This window comes from Pseudorca crassidens, chromosome 3 (genome assembly GCF_039906515.1).
Source record: "Pseudorca crassidens isolate mPseCra1 chromosome 3, mPseCra1.hap1, whole genome shotgun sequence".
NCBI lineage: Eukaryota > Metazoa > Chordata > Mammalia > Artiodactyla > Delphinidae > Pseudorca > Pseudorca crassidens.
In genome coordinates this window covers 76160036-76181486 of record NC_090298.1, presented here as the reverse complement: position 1 = coordinate 76181486, position 21451 = coordinate 76160036, and the positions used below count along the sequence as shown (strand labels likewise).

At 36.3% G+C, this 21451-nt stretch overlaps 1 protein-coding gene across 3 annotated transcripts in view; it reads left to right on the top strand.

The window, feature by feature from the left end:
* KIAA0825 (KIAA0825 ortholog) overlaps window positions 1-21451 on the top strand; it is a 403281-nt gene that overhangs the window by 45303 nt on the left and 336527 nt on the right. For 2 of the 3 annotated variants that reach the window (XM_067731231.1, XM_067731232.1), the window contains one exon: window positions 8945-9076. In XM_067731231.1, the coding sequence (XP_067587332.1) occupies window positions 8946-9076 (131 nt within the window). In that variant the 5' untranslated portion in view covers window position 8945. Of the gene's footprint in view, window positions 1-2405; window positions 2514-8944; window positions 9077-21451 lie in introns of all 3 variants that reach the window. The other variant, XM_067731233.1, reaches the window with a different exon arrangement.

Below are 21451 nucleotides of genomic sequence, written 5' to 3'. Positions count from 1 at the left end.
CTTCGTTGCTGTAAGCGGGCTTTCTCTAGTTGCGGCGAGCAGGGGCTACTCTTCGTTGCGGTGCACCGGCTTCTGATTGCGGTGGCTTCTCTTGTTGCGGAGCACGGGCTCTAGGCGCGGGGGCTTCAATAGCTGTGGCGCACGGGATTAGTTGCTCCGCGGGCTCGAACCTGTGTGCCCTGCATTGGCAGGCGGATTCTTAACCACTGCGCCACCAGGGAAGTCCAAGAAAAAGATTTTGAATTAAATGTTGAACATATTGAGTTGAAGGGACCTTTGGATCAGCAAAGTGGAATTGTCTAGTAAGTGCTTGGATGTATGTGTGGGGTTTTAGAGAATTAGACACATAGATCTTGAATTTTCAGCATCAAGATAATAGATGAAAGAGGTTGTGAAAAGCGTGCAGAATAGGAAGAGAACCAGTAACTCCAGCATGAGATGGATAGGAAGAGAAGCAAAAGAGAAATTTCCATAGTCTGCTTCCCAACTCAGGCAAGGGAAATAAGGAGATTTGGGAAGCCTGAAAAATGAAACTAATAGGAAAAGATTTTTGAGGTCTGAGGAGAAAATCCAATGAATAAAAATAAAACAAAAATTTTTAAGTAAAACAAATCTACTACAGTAAAATTATGTAAAAGGAAGCAGTTGCTTTGAATGAAAAATGCTCAAGGAAAGTATTTAAAATGAGAAGCAGGTTTAGAAAGAACTCTGTGGTGAATATCAGTGTTCAATGGCAGAGATGAGAGAGGAGCCAATCAAGACGTTTATTAGTTTAATAAAAACTACTCTGGTCAATTTAAACAAACAAACAAAGTGGCTGTTGGGTGGTTGAGCAGGGAAAGGATTTATTATATGTATCTCACAGAACCAAAAGGAAGCTGTATGAGCAATCAGTCAGTCAGAGGAGGACAGGAACTGGGCAATTACAGGGGTCTCAGCCAAAAAAATCCATGCATCTTTTCTTGGGAGGCTGGAAGTATCGTGATTGGTTTACTACCAGTGATTCCCTGTCCCTGCCTTCATTCCAGATTTCAAAATTTATTTAGTATGCATCTGATGGTTCAGCTTGGCTCAGATTTCTAACTCTGAATCAATTAGTTATGACCAGGAAAGCTGGGTCCTTTAGCATAGAAAATGCACCACCATTGTACATCTGATACTGTATATCAGATAAAAAAAGAAATGTGAGCTGGCCAGCTACCCAAAGTGGGGCCTCCTACCAGGAGCCTCTGAATAAATGATGTGAGAAACTAGAAGAGAACCAGGAAAGTATAATACTTAGGAAAATTGACAAGAGAGAAGACAACTTCAAGGAATGAGTAGCTGTCAGTACCAAATAGTGCAGAGATTGAGTATGATGGGAAGTGAAAAGTATTTTGTCAGTTTCAGTAAAAGGATGGAGGCTGAAACCAGATTGTTCTGGGTTGAGAAGTGAAAGATGAGAACATGAGATTAAGAAATATGGACTGCTATTTTGAGATGCCAGGCTATGAAAAGAAGAGGATCCTAGGGAGGGTTTTGTTGGTTTCTAAAAAGCAAGAAACTTGAACATGTTTATAGTCAACTGAAAGGGATATTGATGTTGTAGGACTAGTTGATGATAACTGATGGAGCAAAGCCCTGAAAGTCATAAAAGGGTATTTCAATGGATAGATTTATTCATCAAATTGATGTTAATAAATAATATTACTAAAATTTAGGAGAATAGTATCACATTAACTTGACTAGCTAATCAATAATATTAACATTTTAGGAGAAATTCTTCAACTCTTGGAACATACTTTAAGAACTGTAACTCCTTTAGAAGCACCCATTTCGATACAAAGTACATACTAAGTTCAAAGCATTCTTGCCTAATTATTAAAAGAGTTCCTTAAAAATATAATTGACATCTCATAAGCTATTTATTATTCCCACTTGCTACATAATACAACTGCCTTCTAAAAAGTGCTCCATAACTTAAACTTTCTAATGCAGATGTAGTTTTCCAAATTACTAAGGTTTTACTGTACCTGAAAATTCATTAGTAAATCACAGCCCCATGATTTGCAACATTATTTAGTTCTAATCTCAAAATATATAATAATTTTATGACTTTTTTAAATTTATTTTTTTAGTCTTAAACTGATTTTTTTGAATTTTATTTATTTATTTTTTTATACAGCAGGTTCTTGTTAGTTATCTATTTTATACATATTAGTGTATATATGTCAATCCCAATCTCCCAATTCATCCCACCACCATCCCCCACCCCCCAGCTTTCCCCCCTTGGTGTCCATACATTTGTTCTTTACATCTGTGTTTTATGACTTTTAAATCATGTGAAATATACAAGCACCAAGTTATAAAAGAATGCTGAAATTAAATTCATTTTTAATTATCTTGGTTTCACTGTTGTATTAAAGCAAGAGATGACGAAGATTGCATATTGAAGATTATAAAGAGTTATTAAAATGAAAATATTTTCTGGAAAGAAAGGTACACTGAAAAATAAAGAAAGCAATGTCAATTTGGTGAGTGAAGCATATGACAATTAATTCTGTTTGCTTGTCAAGCTGCAATAGTGTATTCCAACTGATCCTGTCAGTTTCTACTTCATACATACACATATCTAAATTACTAATAGAGGAGTTACAGTGAAGTGTTCTATATTTTATCAAAGAGGATTTTAATAGCTGTAGTATGTTAATATGAGTACTTACTGGGTGTATATCAATATTATAGCTCATATAATTATAATAATCAGAACTTCCACAATAATTAGTAGAAAGCATAGCAGTATAAATTGAATAAAACAAGTTCATTATTTCCTAATATAAGACTTTAATGTATTAGGTATTTGAAATGACTGTCAATAAATGGAGATCCATTTGAGTTGTTTCTCAGTCTTAGGGGAGGCTAGAACATTAAAATTTCAACTCTCAGTAATTGATGAAAATAAATTTTTGGCAACTCTGAGATATCACAGGGGAAGATCTAGCCTTAAAAAAATCTTTTTTTGGAAATTATATAGGCTTCATAATGAATGAAATTTATAATGGTTCTAGGGAAAGCTGTTAAATATATATGGCAGTAAACAAGCCAACATATATGAGAGGTAAAATAATAATTCTCTTGTACAACTTTATAACTACATAAAATTGTCAAGATTTAGTAAAAGTTAAATTTTGAATTATATAAAGTTGGCAGGACTTTGTGAATGATATAAGAAGACTACTTTGTGACTAAATATGGATGGAAAAGTTAAAATGAACCAGGCCAGAAGAAAAGGCTGGTTCAGATTTAAGAACGACGACCTGGTCCAAATTTCAGTTTGCTTTTTTTTTTTATCAAATCAGCAACTCAAACCAAACAAGAAATACAAAGAATAATACAAATAATATAAAAGATACCAAGAATAATAGCTCAAGGATACATGATGGCTGTAATGTCACCTTCCTTGTGGAGGCATAGTGCCCAAACTCAGTTCATCTCAGACATCTTTTGTTGAGTAAAGACTGTTTCAATTCAAAGGAACCCAGAAACATGGGCTGATTGCTTTTTAGAATATTTTAGGGAGGTGCAGGTTGGAGAATGGAGCATCAGTACAGGGCATCTACCTATTACCATAAGAGAATGTCTTCCTGCCTCACGTTTCCTCTTTTCACATAATATTTCTTGCTAAGCTACAGATTCTACTTTAGCTTTCCATGTGGCAGTCCTGGAGAAGGGAAAAGGGAAGAATTAAAAATAGCTCTGAGAGTCCAGGATACAGGAACAATGATGGTATTGACAAATAGTCCATGGAAAAGTTAATTTGGCGGGTTCAGAAATATGTCCTTCTCCTACCATTTTTATAGAATAACAACAAATTTATAGCTAGAAGAAACCTCAGAGCCTAATAAATCTATTCACCTCATTTTATAAATGAGGAACATAAGCTCCATCCCTCTTGACAGATTGAGTGACTCACCCAAAGTCACAGAGGCATTGGCAGACCAGGATCAGGACTCAGATCTTTTGATTCTTGGTTCAATGATGTTTAGAGTTAAATGTATTTTATTATAGAGCAACATTTTGAAACTTGTTCAGTTATATGTGGAATGTATAATTATCTTTAATTAATCAGAATACCCCACTTACTGTGCTAATTAACTGTTTATTTTAGGTTAAACAGTGATATTGGATGGTAGGACTTCAGGTGAGCTAGAGCTGGTGGACACATTAATTCCACAGTCCAGCCATAGATATGAAAGGCATTAGACCCTCCTCACTGGAGAAATCACTTGATCCAAATGTTTCCTTTACTAACTAAATTTCTGTGTGGATTTCCTCCCAAGGGTTGGTTTTTCTATCTTTCAATCCTTTTTAATCATGTTGGTCTTAAGAAGAATGGCACTTGGGACTATTATTATTGAAGAAACTGAAAAAAGATAAGATAAGAACTCTAACCATTGTATGTGTTTAGATAAAGAAGAAGAGACCTTAGGATAGAAAGGTATCATTTTAAAATATGTTAAGGTACAAGTGAGAGTCGAAAATTACTTTTGTCTGCTTTCTTTTGATCACGTAAGGTATGATTAGTTTTATTGCTTTACTGTAATGTTTTCTGGCAGTGCTTATAATATTTTCATATTTTATTATAGTCATTGTTCTTAGGAATTTATAACTCAACTGTTATAATTTGCCTGTGGCTGAAATTTGATCTACAGATGTTTGGCTTAGATATAATTCTTCAAACATAACTTGTCTTTAAAAGGCAATAGTTAATATTAGATTGGCTGCTAATACTTGTTTGAAATATTAAACACTTTTTTTAATCTTATACAAAAAGTGATCAGAAACATTACAGGAGAATGAACATTTAAAAACAGAGTTGGGGAATGGAAATTTCAAAAACAAAGTTATTGTACTTTAAAAAGTTATAGTTCCCATCTTTGATTGATCGTGGATTAGGATAAGAGACTTCATTCATTATGTCAAATTATTATTGTGTCCCTGATGACGATTTATAGGGACATAAACAGAATGTAAAGCTATATCTTGATCCATAGCTTCATAGCCTCTTCCTTTTCCCCTTAGATTTTTTAAAGGTAATTCTATCTTTTTGAAATACCACTGAAGTATTTCCCAGATTACATTGGTCCCTCAATAATTTACTTTTCTGTTGTTGAGGTCATAGTTATGTTTCACTTAGAATATAGCAGTGATCTTTCTACTCGCTCCCTTTCTTATGGTCCTGTGCTTATTACTGTTCCTTGAGAGGAGAGACTGTTCAATCATTCAGTCTCTCTGCTCCTTCATGATGCCCAGCACAGTGTCAGACACACTGTGGGCCCACAAAATACATGTAAGGAAATGGGAAGTTTGGTGTCTGTGCTCATACTCATTCAGTGCGTGCTTCTTTCTCACCACAGTCCTGCAGGGATCACTGCCATCCTAATGGGAAAACTTCTAAATCCAAACTTTAGTGTCACTTACTACAGTCTGTACTCTCCCTCCTTTATTTCTCATGTTGGTCCTGTGCATCCCTATTCACTCAGGTTAATTTTCTTATCTTATTATAGTTTGCCCATCAAGTTTTCTATTATCCTATCACACAGCATCTTAAACTTTACTACCACTGTAAAGGTGACTCTTGTTTCTCTTGTCTTTCACCACCTTGAAATCTTATCATACGTATGGAAGCATCACAGATCTATGCCAGTCATATGAAAACTCTGAACCATCATCATTCTGGTACCCCATCATCGTTATCAAATGGCATTTCTTTATAATGACAGTCTTTGTATGTACTAATTAACTTCTCTACTGAGGTTAAATAGAGAAAATCATGCAACCATGTAGATTGGGAATCCTTCAAAATCATGGTCACCAACCCTATCTGAATGTTTGACCTGTTTCTGTCCATTATTGTTTTACCCCAGAGCTGATTTCAATGAAGGACATAACACACACATTCAATATTGAAATGATACAAAACAACAGATTTCCTTTTAACAGCATTTGTAAGCACAAATACCACAAAACAATACAAAAAGTTTGGCGAAATGGTCAGTGGAGAGATATTTAGGAATTATGTAAGGTTTGAATCAGACTTTGAAAGAAATTGTAAATACAAATTGGCAAGAGAGAAGTTTTAAGGTTGGAAGATGTTTCAAATGAAGACATATAGAAAGTGTATTGGGTTAGCCAAAAAGTTTGTTTGGGGTTTTCCATAGCAGCTTACCAAAAACCCGAACGAACTTTTTGGCCAACCCAATAGAATGAGAAATCATACACAAGTCCTGAGAGCAAAGCTAATTTCTTTGTTAACTACTTATCCTAATTATATATAAAATAAGTACTTATTGCAAAACATTGGAAAGTGCTAAATATGAAGAAGAAAATAAAAATCAACCATAGTCTATCCAGTCTGTCCAAAGATAACCATTTTAACATTTTGTTTAATATCATTTCTACATTCTACAATGTTTTATATGCAGTAACTGATTCATTTATCAAGAGTCCAGCAACCTCAAGTTTTAAAACCAAACAGGTCTGGGTTCATACCCTACCCCCTAACACTGGGTAGCTATGTAACATGGACATGTTAGTTCATTTCTTTGGGCCCAAGTTCCCTCCCCTATACATGAGGATAATAACTGTTTTGTAGAGTTATTATGAAGATTAAGGAAGGTGATGTATATAAATTACCTTATACATAGTAGATATACAACAAATCATATTACTAGTTTGCTATTATATTTAAGCTGACTTCTACACATATTTTCTTTAGTTTGAATATGTGGAGTCTGAAGTAATGAGGCGTTACAATATCGACAAATTGGGGCAACTCTGAACAGAATATTGATAATATAATTTGTTTTATTACAGAGAAGCTGGCTATAAACAAAATATTTACTAAGTTTGAGTTGTCTATGGGAACCCTCAGCCATTCAAATCTTTCCATTATAAAACTGAAATTTTATTTTCTTGCAACAGTTTTTGAATATCTCATCACCTGAAAAGTTGAACTACCCAAAAAGATTCAAAAATATGCAAATACATAAACTGAATTCATTATTAGTAATATTGGCCATTGGGTTCAGAAATGACTGTTCTGATAATAGCTGTAAGTAGGTGAGCTACTGGAAAGATAGGAAGATATCAAACTCATTGGTATATGGAAATACTGAGGTTTTGGTGTCCTAAAGAAGTATAACTTCTGATGGACATAGCATTTTCTACCACTTAGCTTATAGTTTCGGCAATTTTATTTTTTTGCCTGATTTCAAGTTAATGTTAATTATGGTATATTATAGGTAAATATTTGTTTTCAAATGAAAAATTAAACCTTTTATTGCAAAATATTTTTAAAAGGAGACTCCAAATGTATGAGGATTATTTATTTATTTATTTATTTATTTATTTTTGGCTGTGTTGGGTCTTCGTTTCTGTGCGAGGGCTTTCTATAGTTGCGGCAAGCAGGGGCCACTCATCATCGTGGTGCGCGGGCCTCTCACTGTCACGGCCTCTCTTGTTGTGGAGCACAAGCTCCAGACGCGCAGGCTCAGTAGTTGTGGCTCACGGGCCTAGTTGCTCCACGGCATGTGGGATCTTCCCAGATCAGGGCTCGAACCCGTGTCCCCTGCATTGGCAGGCAGATTCTCAACAACTGTGCCACCAGGGAAGCCCCTGTATGAGGATTTTGATATTTAAAAATGGTATATTGGAACTAATTGAGTTTCAAATGACAAGTCTGGTGATACCATGGACTTCTATATTAAAATGTTTTAGTGGAATGTTTTCCTCTTAAAGTAATATCTCTTAGGAAGAATAAAAGCTGTATTCCAAAACAACTTCTTTGAAGTGCCAGATAGAAACTATGAGAACTCTTTAGCTGTTTTATTATATGATAATAAATTACCTACATTTATTAATAATTAAATAATTAAGGATGAGTGTGTCTATTAGTGTTGTAGCTTCTGCAAAACTTTTTAGATAATATTTCAAATATTTTGGGTGTATCCAAACTAAAACCACATTTTTCCAAGCCTTTTTCTTGTTAATATTTAGTCTATGTATATGTGTTATAATTTAATGTTTAAATTTCTCATTCATTTATACCATCAGTCATCAGATTAATATTTTATGTCAAAAAATAACGTACCTCTAAATAAAAAAAGTTTACACTCTGCCCCAACACTATCATTTTTAGTCTATCTCATTGCCCTGATGTATTTGTTCTCATAGCACTTCTCATCATGTAATCTTTTATAAAATATATCTGGTTATGTGTTTTTAAAATCTACCTCCCCCACTAGATCAAAAACACCATGAGGGCAGGGACTTTGACTTGTTGCAGCTGTATCCCCAGCTTCTTCAGCAGTGCCTGTTATATATCAAGCATTCAGTGAATACACATGGAATGAATGATTGAAGTTTTGGTAGTGGGAAAATGCTTATCTCTAGAAGGAGTATTGTATTTAAGTTTTAGTCCAATGTCAGTACTTGGGTTGACAAGGGTGGTAGAAGAACGCAAGGGAAATTTTACCTTCTTCACATATAAAACAGGACTAGGGGATGAGACTAAAAAATTCTGAGTTTCCAATGACTAGGTCAATATGTTGACAAGAGTGGAGGGAAGTTGCTGAATTCCTGAAGCAACCACCCTTTTTCACACAGGTCCCTGAGGCTTCGGGATTTCCTTTGCAGCTCTTGGTTACAGTGAGAAGCAGCAGGATGCTTAGGTACTCTGACTTTTTTTCAGCTTCTAAACCACAGAGAAGTGTGAAAATTAGGTCACACCTCATGAAATTTAAATAATAAAACAATCTACCTAGATTAATAATACCCTACTTCTTCTACTGCTGTATTTTGCCTCTAAATGGGCATTATTATTTTGGAGTTAATATCACAACTTGAGGTGGATTTTTTTCCTTTCATTTTGGGGAAACTGACATTTTTTATTCTTATTCCTCAGGATGGATTGGAGAGATGAATATTCCCATAATTCTTTTGACCTACATTGTTTGTTAAATTCATTTCCTGGAGACTTGGAGTTTAAGCAGATCTTCAATGACATTGATGAAAAGATAGAACAAAATGCCATAAGGTAAATATTGCTAATTTTAAAACAAGTTGGTTTCATGTTTCATTTACACAAACTTTTATCTTGTCTAATTTTAGTGTTTCCTGCTCTTAAGAAAATTTTAGGTTTTAATTATCATTAACTTTCCTGAAAAAGAATTAATTAGACCCTCCCCTCTAGAATATAACATGATTTTCCTTATCTGATTACTACTTTAAATAAGGCTAAAAAATATAGGCATTGCCTTCAAATAGATAAAGTTTGTTGAATTACTCTTGTTGGGAGGAGGAAGTTTTCCTCTACCCTTCTAGGTTCTTTTGAGTAGTCTAAGAATTAAATTGACATGAGACAGATTAACAGAAGAAAATCAAACAAAAGTGTAATTACATGTATACATGGGAGAGAAACAGAAAAACTGAGTAGCTGGCCAAAATGGGCAAAATCCTCACCTTAACCATTCTCAGCTAAAGGCAAAAGAGGATGTTGAGGGTGGGTAGAGTGTCTTGGGAAGTTACCAGGAAAAGCACAGTAAACAAGGATAAGGTTGTTATGCAGATTTAAGTCAGTACCTTCTCCACTGATAAGAGTTTCTAGAGATCCTCCTCTGCCTGGTACAGTGAGGGAGACACCCTTACAAATGGAGATTTTCCTTATAAATGTGAATGTTTCTAACAAAAGGGTAGCTCGTGCTTGGTTTTCAGAGTGTTTACCATATGTGTGTTTCTTAGAAAACAACCAGCTTAAAATAATTTAATATGCCAAAGAGACATATTTTAGGGTGGCAAATTCTGCTCCCCTAAACTGTTCATGATTTCTTAGTTTGCCAGTATTGATGGCCTGCATTTTCACTAATAGGTTTAGAATTAAATATTCTCATTTGATGGATAAGCACAGAAATTAAAATTTTGGAATTAAGGTATTAAAATAAATTCATAGTATAAGGCCATGGATTTCTTGAATTGCTGAAAGCAGAACATTAAATTATTTTTATGTAATGTTTGTCATTTTAAGTCTCCTCACTTACTTAAGAGACTAGGGAGTCCACCTATGCAAGGTTAGTCTTTATCACCTACTCCAAAATTAGTGTTTCTAAACACTGGGGGAAGCAGGAACAGTTAAGCAGATTTCCATTAATACATATTCTCTGATAGAAAGGACTCTGTCTTTATATGCATTTGGACCCTAGAGTCAGTTCACTTATTTCAATCCTTTTGGTCAAAGATTCTAATAATTCATTTCATGTTGAAACCGTGTAACTCAGATTGGGATTGAACCCACGGGCCGGGACTTGAACCCAGCCTAAACCCAAATTGGGACTTGAACCCACGGTGTTTTAATTAGAATCACTCAACTCGTGTCTGGACTTACTGAGGCTCAGGTTCTTTGTCTCTCAGCGCAGAAGGAATTCAGCAAGAGGCAACAAGTAGATTTATTAATATAGGAAGCTTGTGAGAGATGCAAGTGGAAAGGTGAGGGGGCTCTGCCCCAAGGATTAAGCGGGCTACATTTTTATAATCAAAGGAAAGTGGGACAGGGGGAAAAGACCACCTTCTTCCTCATTCTTCCTCATCAGGCTTACATCACTACCTCCTCCTTCTTATCGGGCAGGAGAGTATTTGACCCATGAGGTCAAAGTAGGACTGTCAGGGCACTTATTCAAATCAGCAGAAGGGTGGTAACATATACTAAAATATGTTGAATCATCTCAGGTTTCCATATAATGAGGGTCTCCTACTTTGGAATGTCACCTTTCCCTTAAATTCCTGTCCTTGGTCCTAAGGATCATTATCTTGTTGAACTCAACCAGCAGAATGCAGGCCTCATTTTTTCTCTTTCACTTAATGACCTGGGGTGTATCTCGTGCTTTTATTTATGACTTTATAGTTAAGCAAGCTTGCTTCTTCCACGACATTCCGATAGCTTTCTTGAGTGACTGTTAACTTACAGTGATCTCCCAAAGTTCCCTAGGTTTCCCTCTCTATCTATAATCCCCTACTGGGACTTCTACAACTACCTGTATAACTATCCTACTCTATCCCTATCAATGTGGGTTACAAATATGCACACCACAGTAAAAATTTCTATTATTGAATGACATATGGTATCTCCTTTTTGAAAACTTAAAATATAGTTATATTGGATTGTCAAAGGCACTGAACCAAGCAAGTGAAATTTTCTTGCAATTTTTTCCTCATGTTTAATATGAGAATACAGTTAATTTTTCATCATAACAATGGGCATAAATAACTTGAATTCAAAAGATAACCTATAATCCAATAAAAATTTAAAAAAACAAAACAAACAAAAAACCAAAAGGTAACATATTGTTGTGGAATTATAATTAAAAACAAAATCTCCTCCCATCCCAGAAATCCTCTCCACAAAGGCAAAAGAGAAAGAAAACACTTCTGTTATTCAGTAGGCATTAAACCAAACTGTAATAAGCATCCCAGGCGATCTGCTAAGAGATTGCAAAGACAGAAAGGAACCACGCACAGCCCTTTATATAGTCTAGTAGGTACACCCATTACATACATGTTTTCAAGATCGACAATAACTTATAGGAAAAAATGGGGCACGAGAGGATGGTCGTGTCCCAGGTCTCGGGTGAGTCCCAAGTCCCTGGGACAGACCGTCAAGTGAGGATCCTTGGCTTTACACAGGAAAGAATTCAAGAGTTAGCCATAGTAAAGTGAAAGCAGGTTTATTTAGAGAGATACACACTCCATAGACAGAGTGTGGGCCCTCTCAGGAGGCGAGAGCAGCCCCAAAATATGGGGTGGTTAGTTTTTATGGGCTGGATAGTTTCATAGGCTAATCAGTGGGAGGATTATTACAGGTATTTTGGGGAAGGGGTGGATATTTCCAGGAATTGGGCTACCGCCCACTTTTTGGCCTTTTATGGTTGGCCTCAGAACCCTTAGGGCGCCTGTGGGTGTATCATTTAGTGTATGCTAATGTATTACAGTGAGTGTATAATGAGGCTCAAGGTCTACCAGAAGTCGAATCTTCTGCCATCTTAGGCCTAGTAGGTTCTAACTGGTTTTTGTGGTATCCTGTTTTTCTTAATGGTTGTATCATTCTTTTAGTGGTTGTGCCCTGCCCCCTTCCTTCCTGTCTCATAACTAGCCTTCAAATAGAGGATTTGGAAGCCCATTTTTCACACATGGTTCATCCTAACTTTACCATGATTAAAGAACACCTGTGTTAGCTAGTTGGCTTCATCCTGAGGAGAAGCAAACTTCTTATATCTTTATGACAAGAAGCAGTGTTGCAAATTGGATCAAGGCACCCACTGAAGTTGGGCTCCTACTCTTCACAGGAACAGGGGTATAGGGGGGCTATCTCCTTTGGTGTTTGTATTTTGAAAAGATGATTCCCAGATTCTTGAGAAAGACAGTCCTGGCTGAGAAAGCTGACAAAAGGTCTATCTAGTCTTCCAAGGGATACATTTTAAAGAGATGAGAAAGTCCTTACATTTGCAAGTTTCTAAGGTAAATACTTTAAGAAATAGGAAACGAGGGAAACCTTTTCCCTTATTTTCAACAGGGAGAATTAAGCCTCTTATTTTTGCTTTGTATCTGCCCTTAATTTATATGTCTACGTGTGTGTGTGTCTTTTTAAAAAATAGCATATATATGAGACTTAACCACACTATAGTGTATATTATAATTTATATTGTATATGTAAATATAAAATCACTATATTAATCTTCAGAGTAATTATGTATTTATTTAATTTATATATATTATATATTTATATATTTCATGAAACAGTTTCTAACCCAAAGGAACTTATAAATGAAAAGAGTGTTAGCTTGAATAGATTAACAAGTCACTTATCTATATTCTAAAGATGGTTATTTTTTTCACTGATACTAAAAAATTCTTTTTAATTGAAGTATAGTTGATTTACAATGTTGTGTTAGTTTCAGATGTGCAGCAAAGTGATTCAGTTATACATATATAGAGAGAGGTGGTTATATTAAAACAAATTTTAAATATTTTCTAAAAAGTAACCTTCTTTGTTCATAATGGCCTGGAGGCGCCATCAAAACAAGTCACTGAGGGACTTCCCTGGCAGTCCAGTGGTTAAGACCCTGTGCTTCCACTGCAGGAGGGATGGGTTCAATCCCTGGTCGGGGAACTAAGATCCCACATGCCGCAGGGCACGGCCAAAAAAAAAAAAAAAAAAGATAAAACAAACATACAAAGAAACAAGTCACTGAGCTCTGATGCTTTTGTTATAGACTGCTTCATTTTTATTTGCTAAACCATCTACAGTTAATTTCCTGTCCTACCTGGTCAATAAGAAATCATATTGAGAAGTAAAACAATGATTAAAATGCTGTACTTTGCATTCATAAATTGTTATTTAGGTCAAAATTCAGATGTTAGTATTAAAAAGAAAATATGACATGGAATATAAGGATATAATTTTTAAATTAAAAATATTTTATTGCCCATATATTAAAACAAACCTAGAGCAAAACCACCTCAAGTGACCATTGATCTTCACAGGGGATAAAATAAGGGAGAGCTGTATGTGCTGTATGCTACATTTAGAATCAAGTCTATTTTTCATCAAATTCAATTATGTTTTTATTATACTCTAGAGAATAAACATAACAGTATAGGGTATATATATTTTTAAAAATAAAATACTGAATAATAACCATGTTTCAGAAGAGTGTAAATCATTTCTGCACTCATTTATTGCCTTCTAACAGAATAGCTTTTAGAAAATTGTATGTCATGGCGAATCAGTTATGCCACACTTACATTGCAGTAGTTGAATTACCCTTGGCATTTTTGTATTCTAACAGTTCTATTTATCTCTCAATGGTGTACATTGAATAAGTAATGAACATCTGTATGATATGGCTTTTCCCAATACTTTTGAAGAAAAAAATTAGTAATTCATTTTTAAATATGGTATTTTTCCTTACCCTTGAATTTTTAAAGTTGTATTTCTAGCAGTGACCCTGAATTCTAAGTGTGAATTCCTTCCCTCTTCTTAATATCATCAGATTTTATGAGCCACAGGGTGTTTTGCTTCCCAAAGCAGTGATTCACCAGAATGGACTAGAGTGCCCAGAGGTCACTGAACTTTCACCTGCCCTTCAAGAGAGGCTGTCATTCTCTCAGACCATTTTCACTTTTACATCCTCATTTCCATTCAAGTCAGAGCTAGGAGACTCTTAGGTCTGACAGTGGAAATCAGTGATGGTGAATCATTTAATTTTAACACATATCAACATTGGTAGCAGGAGGATAAATAACCTGCCAAAGAGGAATACTATGAATGTTGTATCCACAGACTCACTTCAGTAACTAAAAACCACATGTAGCACTGAAATCTTTTTTGAGCTGAATGGAACTTATTATTAGTTTAACACAGTATTGAGGTCTAGAAGTTCTCTTGGGCTTACAATATGGCATGAATGATTTTTCTCCTCTTAATGGTCAGTTGGATAGCTATAATTGCATCATTAAGAGTTTCTTTTGCCTATCTGTTTCTTAATTATAGACAATCTTTGTGTGTACCCCAGGATGTAAGTTTTGCTGGCACTGTGCAGGATTTCTACTTTTTTTTTTTTTTTTTTTTAATCTAAAGAAAGAACAAGAAGTGCTACCATGGATCATATTGTTTGTCTTGATCCAGGAGAGGTGGCGTCCGGGTGGTAGGGAAGGCGTTAACTTTATATTGTGACAGAATATTGGATACATGGTTTCTATAAATTTAACCATGCTCTCTGTTTCAAGGTGGCATATTGGACCACTTCCTCCTCATCATTTTCTGTCACCATTAGCTCCATTCAAATAATGTATGGTGCTCCAACTTCTTTCTCCACAGTCCTGTATTGTGTGCCCTCGATGCTTTCATTAGACGCTTTAGGACGCTGAGATAAGTAGCATAAAATGTGGGATCAGTAGTCCACTAGATGATTGTTAAGAGATTCTTTCAGGTAATGCATACATTTTAAGTGTTTGACAGGTTTTAAAAGTATAACTTTTATTTTTATGTGTGTTAGCTTTATCTACTTTTGGCCAAATAGGCATAAGACAATAAAGAATTATTGTTTGGGATATTCCTAAGGAATATTATTGTCATTATCTTTTCATGGGAAATAAGGAAAGGGAAGTAAGTGTCTTCCTATTTATAAACTGTTTTAATAACAAAAGTATGAATAATATTGTACTAAGAATCTAGACCTCATGAGGAGATTGAGCCAGCAATAGTCAGGCCACTACTCCCCATTGAGGGTCAGAGTTAATGGTCCAGGGGGAAGTAAGCCCCCCACCCCTGAGATACCAACCAGAGGTGCCAGGTAAAGATAGCCCAGCTGTGAGGTCAAGAACAGAGGAGGAAACACTAAAAGGGGACTGAGCCCTGGTAAGGAGATGTGACTGCTGTGGCTGGCTCATCTTTCCTATAGATGATTGATGCCTCGAGATCTAACCCAACCCTGACAGCTTTCCCTGGAAAAGAGTCTTGTCAAGGATTTAACAGAGTCAACACCTTGTCTTAAAAGGCTCACTAACACCACAGCATTTGCTAATCACAATCTTTATTCTAGAATCATGACTAAGAATACCTTTTTATGGAACTTGGGATGGAGCTGAGTTGGGGGCCTGCAAAATGGTATTCTTATTTCCTTTATTTCTGCTTTAAAGACCAGCTGTTCTTCATTATATTCTCATTACCTAAAACAGCCCTGGCAGAAAGTAGGCTAGAGGATGATCAATAAATGTGTTTGTTAGACATCTGTTGTGTTTGCTTTAGCTTCCGCTAGTGTGAAGTTAGATGAGTAGAATGTGATAGTTTTCTTTTCCATTAAGTATTTTACAATATAAACATAATACATACTCAGGAAAAATTTCAGACGGTAGAGAAAGGCAGATATAAGGAAAAGTTGAGTATGGAAGGGCAGAGATGAGGAAAAGTTTTCTTACTCTTCTGACTCTCCTAGTCTTGGTCTTCAGAGGTACCCTATATTAGTGAATTACTGTATAACTATCCAGAAATGTTCTCTACATATAGATGTGTGTACCCAAGAATATATTCCCCTTTTTACACAAATGGGAATTTGTGTATATGCTGCAATTAGATTTTTTTAACTTAATGTATTTTTAAAATCTCTCCATAGAACAAGCCAATTCCCTCTTGATGAGTATTTACGTTATTTGCAATCTTTCTGCTATTACTGCACACACACATGCATATGTGTGTCCTTCCTTCCTTAGGAAAGTTTATGTGATGGTTTCTTAGAAGTTGTACAATTAGCTGTTATAAAATTGTTCCACAGAAGTGCTGCAGCTGTCTTCTCTCCTATTGGCAGTATATGAAACTGTATGCTGTATGTCCTGCCTCCTCACAATGTGACCATGTGTACTATTAAAACCCTCAGTTTGTAACTTGCAGTCAACTCTGTTGTCTGGCTTAGTGATTGAATTTATCGGGACAATGGAGATAAAGATGTAAATCAGATGTGTTCCCAGATCTCTTCTGATTTTCATTATTATTTTTTTTGATTTTCATTATTACGTATGTTCTCCCTCTCTCTCTTTTTTTTTTTTTTTTATCTCTTTCTCAGGAAGAGAATCAAGGAAATCATCACAGAGTAAATGCTGGTGCAGATTCCCTGCATTTCTCCTGATTTCAACTTGTGTGGTTTCATTGGGATAAGCCACATTCTGACTTTAGTAACTGTGCTGAATACGGAAGCTAGGCAAGCCTCCATAGATAAAAAAGAAAGCACGTTAACTTACCCTTGCTTGTCATGGGTATTAAACTTCCATGTCCTAATACCCCTATAGAACATTTCCGGGAAATGTTCTTTATGTTGTTAACACAGCCCTGTGCCACTTCCATGGAGCTCCCATCATCACTAGAGTCTAGGGAAAGGGATCCGAAGTCAGATGTAAACTTAAGAATGAAAACCGTGCCTTTGGATATGATGCCAGGCTCACTACAGTACTGCCAGGACTACCCGTCATTGACTGGAAGTTGGGGAGTATTTCACAATTGGTTGACACTTTGGGGAGCGCTTCAGATTTTTTAGATTGGCACAGCCCTACACAGGGTCTGAACTTTCCTGAAGCAATCTGGACCATTCTAGAGCCTCTGTAAACTTTTGTGGTAAGGATTGGTGATGTAAAGCAACAAATAATGGAGGGTCCTAACTCTAAGGTTTCCTTTCATACTGTCTTCCTCAGAGAATAACTCCGAACAAAAGGAAGGTTGACAATAGATGGGAATCTTGGGAAGCTATTTCTGTAGTCCACATGAGAGATGATAAGATCCTGAGCCCTGTCTTTCACAGTAGGAATGGAAAGGGGAAGATTCATTTGAGAAAGACTTAATGAGAGTGTTGTTAACAGGGTTTGGGGACAACGATGTTTTTTTCCTGAAAGTGTAGTTAAAACTTTTTGAAATAACCAAAACGTCTCTGAAATCGAAAATAGTTCAGCAAAAATATCTAATTTCTTACTACACTTTCATTAAAGTAGTTGTTTTATAAACCCTTTTCTCAGCCTTTTAAAAAATATTATCGAGAAATATCTTTGTCTCAGGAAAATAAGTTTTTATTTCATGGCTGACTTACGTTTTAATTACATACTAGTTTTTATACATCAGCCCTCTTCCCTAATAATTACTGTTAATTCCAAGGAATTTTAATAATCTCTTTAGATGAGCTAGACTTATCTAAAAACAAAAGAACTCTTATTTACCACACAACTATTTCTTGGTGTTTTTAAACATATGATAGAATTGAAAAAGCCTTTTCCTTAGACTGAATTTATGTTGGTGAAAAGTATAAACAAGAGCACCAAAAGTGTAAAATCTTGAAAAAATTTTTTTAATGTTTACATTTCCCACACTGTAGAAATAGTCTTTAATCTCTGCCATTTTTGACACCTCTACCTTGATCTAAAAAAATAAGAATAAAAAGTCTAACCTATGAAAGCAAACCTATATGTTCTCTACAACATTTACATCAAAGAAGTTCTAATAATTTTTACCGGTAGAACATACATTTTTTTTCTCTTTGAACTTTTCTGTGATGGAATAATAAAGACTATGTGTTTTCAATCTTGAAAGAGTTTTTACAGTCAGCTTAAGTGCCAAGATTTTATATCATAATTATTCTCTTTTTCTCAGTTCCTCTTGCTGTCCTCAACTACACCAGCCCAGTATTAATCATCTCTTGTGCTGTTGTTGATTAGTGCTGTCTGTTTAGTTATAGGACATCTCTGTCCTTTTGGAGTAAGCTAGTGCATCTATACATACACACATACATATATGCATAAATTTAGTTGTGACCAAAATAATAAATTCATATTTTTTATCATCCACATAAATATATTGATCATTTTAAAGTGACATGGCAGTGAGATCAGATGATCAGCAGTGAATTATCAGGGGTCAGGGATCAGGGACTTCTAAGCACAATGATTTCATTAGTTTTCTTAAAGCATCAATATCCTTGCATATAATCTCCTTTTCTACAGGGAGAAGGCTTTTCTACACCTCCCAGAGGCACATTGAACGGCTCCCTCCTGTTGTACTCTATTGTACTCACTTAGCACATCATACACACACCTCTTATCAAGTCTTACTGTAATGTAGTTATCCATTTACAGGCTTATCTCTCTCACTAGAAAGAATTCCTTTAGGGATGGGACCATGTCTTATTCATGTTTAGGCCCTTAGTATATATCACAGTGCCTACTACATATTCAGTATTCAGTTAATGTTTATCAAATATGCCTTCATTCAATAAGTAATTTGCACACTCAAAGAACCTAGGATTGAATGTTCAATGAGAAAATTACCACAGATATCCTTTTAAAAAGCATACTGCATGTTGCATCTTAAAAATGGTTTATAAATTGATTTACACACAGCCTCTTGGTAATGCATCCACTTGCACACACCATTAACTTGGATAATTCAGTCATTATAATTAAAGCACGTTGGGGTTCAAATTTATTAAGAAGTGTTGAGACATATGAAAAGGCATAAAGAGTACTATGATAAACATTCATGTGCCCACCATCCAGTATGAGGAATAAAACATTACCACTAGTGCTGAAACTCACTATGTGCATCTCCCCAGTCTCATCCCACTTCCACCCCACCCTGCATTTGGTGATGTTGCTCATTCCAGCACATTTCTTTTTTTTTCTTTCAAATGTATGTATGAAAGTACGTATTTATTATTAAAGTATAGTTGATTTAAAATACTGTATTAGAGTAGAGGAACAAAGATGGCAGAGTAGAAGGACGTGCTCTCGCTCCCTCTTGTGACAACACCAGAATCACAACCAGCTGCTGGACAATCATTGACAGGAAGACACTGGAACTCTCCAAAAAAGATACCCCACATCCAAAGACAAAGGAGAAATGACAATGAGACGGTAGGAGGGGCACAATCACAGTAAAATCAAATCCCATAACTGCTGGGTGGGTGACTAACAGACTGGAGAACACTTATACCACAGAAGTCCACCCACTGGAGTGAAGGTTCTGAGCCCCACATCAGGCTTCCCAACCTGGGGGTCCAGCAACGGGAGGATGAATTCCTAGAGCATCAGACTTTGGAGCCTAGTGGGATTTGATTGCAGGACTTGGACAGGACTGGGGGAAACAGAGACTCCACTCTTGGAGGGCACACACAAAGTAGTGTGTGCATCAGGACCCAGGGGAAGGAGCAGTGACCCCAGGGGAGACTTAACCAGACCTACCTGCTAGCATTGGAGAGTCTCCTGCAGAGGTGGGGGGTGGCTGTGGCTCACCGTGGGGACAAGGACACTGGCAGCAGAAGTTCTGGGAAGTACTCCTTGGTGTGAACCTCCCAGAGTCTGTCATTAGCCCCACCGAAGAGCCCAGGTAGGCTCCAGTGCTAGGTTGCCTCAGGCCAAACAACCAACAGGGAGGGAACCCAGCCGCATCCATTAACAGTCAAGCGGCTTAAAGTTTTACTGAGCTCTGCCCACCAGAGCAACAGTCAGCTCTACCCACCACCAGTCCCTCCCATCAGGAAACTTACACAAGCCTCTTAGATAGCCTCATCCACCAGAGGGCAGACAGCAGAAGCAAGAAGAACTACAATCCTGCAGCCTGTGGAACAAAAACCACATTCACAAAAAGATAGACAAGATGAAAAGGCAGAGGGCTATGTACCAGATGAAGGAACAAGATAAAACCCCAGAAAAACAACTAAATGAAGTGGAGATAGGCAACCTTCCAGAAAAAGAATTCAGAATAATGATAGTGAACATGATCCAGTTCCTGGGAAAAAGAATGGAGGCAAAGATCGAGAAGATGCAAGAAATGTTTAACAAAGACCTAGAAGAATTAACAAACAAACAGGGATGAGCAATACAATAACTGAAATGAAAAATACACTAGAAGGAATCAATAGCAGAATAACAAAGGCAAGGCAGAAGAACGGATAAGTGACCTGGAGGACAGAATGGTGAAATTCACTGCTGCAGAACAGAATAAAGAAAAAAGTATGAAAAGAAATGAAGACAGCCTAAGAGACCTCTGGGACAACATTAAATGCAACAACATTCGCGTTATAGGGATTCCAGAAGGAGAAGAGAGAGAGAAAGGACCAGAGAAAATATTTGAAGAGATTATAGTTGAAAACTTCCCTAACATGGGAAAGGAAATAGCCACCCAAGTCCAGGAAGCACAGCAAGTCCCATACAGGATAAACCCAGGGAGAAACACGCTGAGACACATAGTAATCAAACTGGCAAAAATTAAAGACAAAGAAAAATTATTGAAAGCAGCAACGGAAAAACGATAAATAACATACAAGGGAACTCCCATAAGGTTAACAGCTGATTTCTCAGCAGAAACTCTACAAGCCACAAGGGAGTGGCACGACATACTTAAAGTGATGAAAGGGAAGAAACTACAACCAAGATTACTCTACCCGGCAAGGATCTCATTCAGGTTCGATGGAGAAATCAAAAGCTTTACAGACAAGCAAAAGCTAAGAGAATTCAGTACCACCAAGCCAGCTATACAACAAATGCTAAGGAACTTCTCTAAGTGGGAAACACAAGAGAAGAAAAGGACCTACAAAAACAAACCCAAAACAATTCAGAAAATGGTAATAGTAACATACATATCGATAATTAACTTAAATGCGAATGGATTAAATGCTCCAAGCAAAAGACACAGACTCGCTGAATGGATACAAAAACAAGACCCATATATATGCTGTCTACAAGAGACCTACTTCAGACCTAGGGACACATACAGACTGAAAGTGAGGGGGTGGAAAAAGATATTCCATGCAAATGGAAATCAAAATAAAGCTGGAGTAGCAATACTCATATCAGATAAAATAGACTTTAAAATAAAGATTGTTAGAAA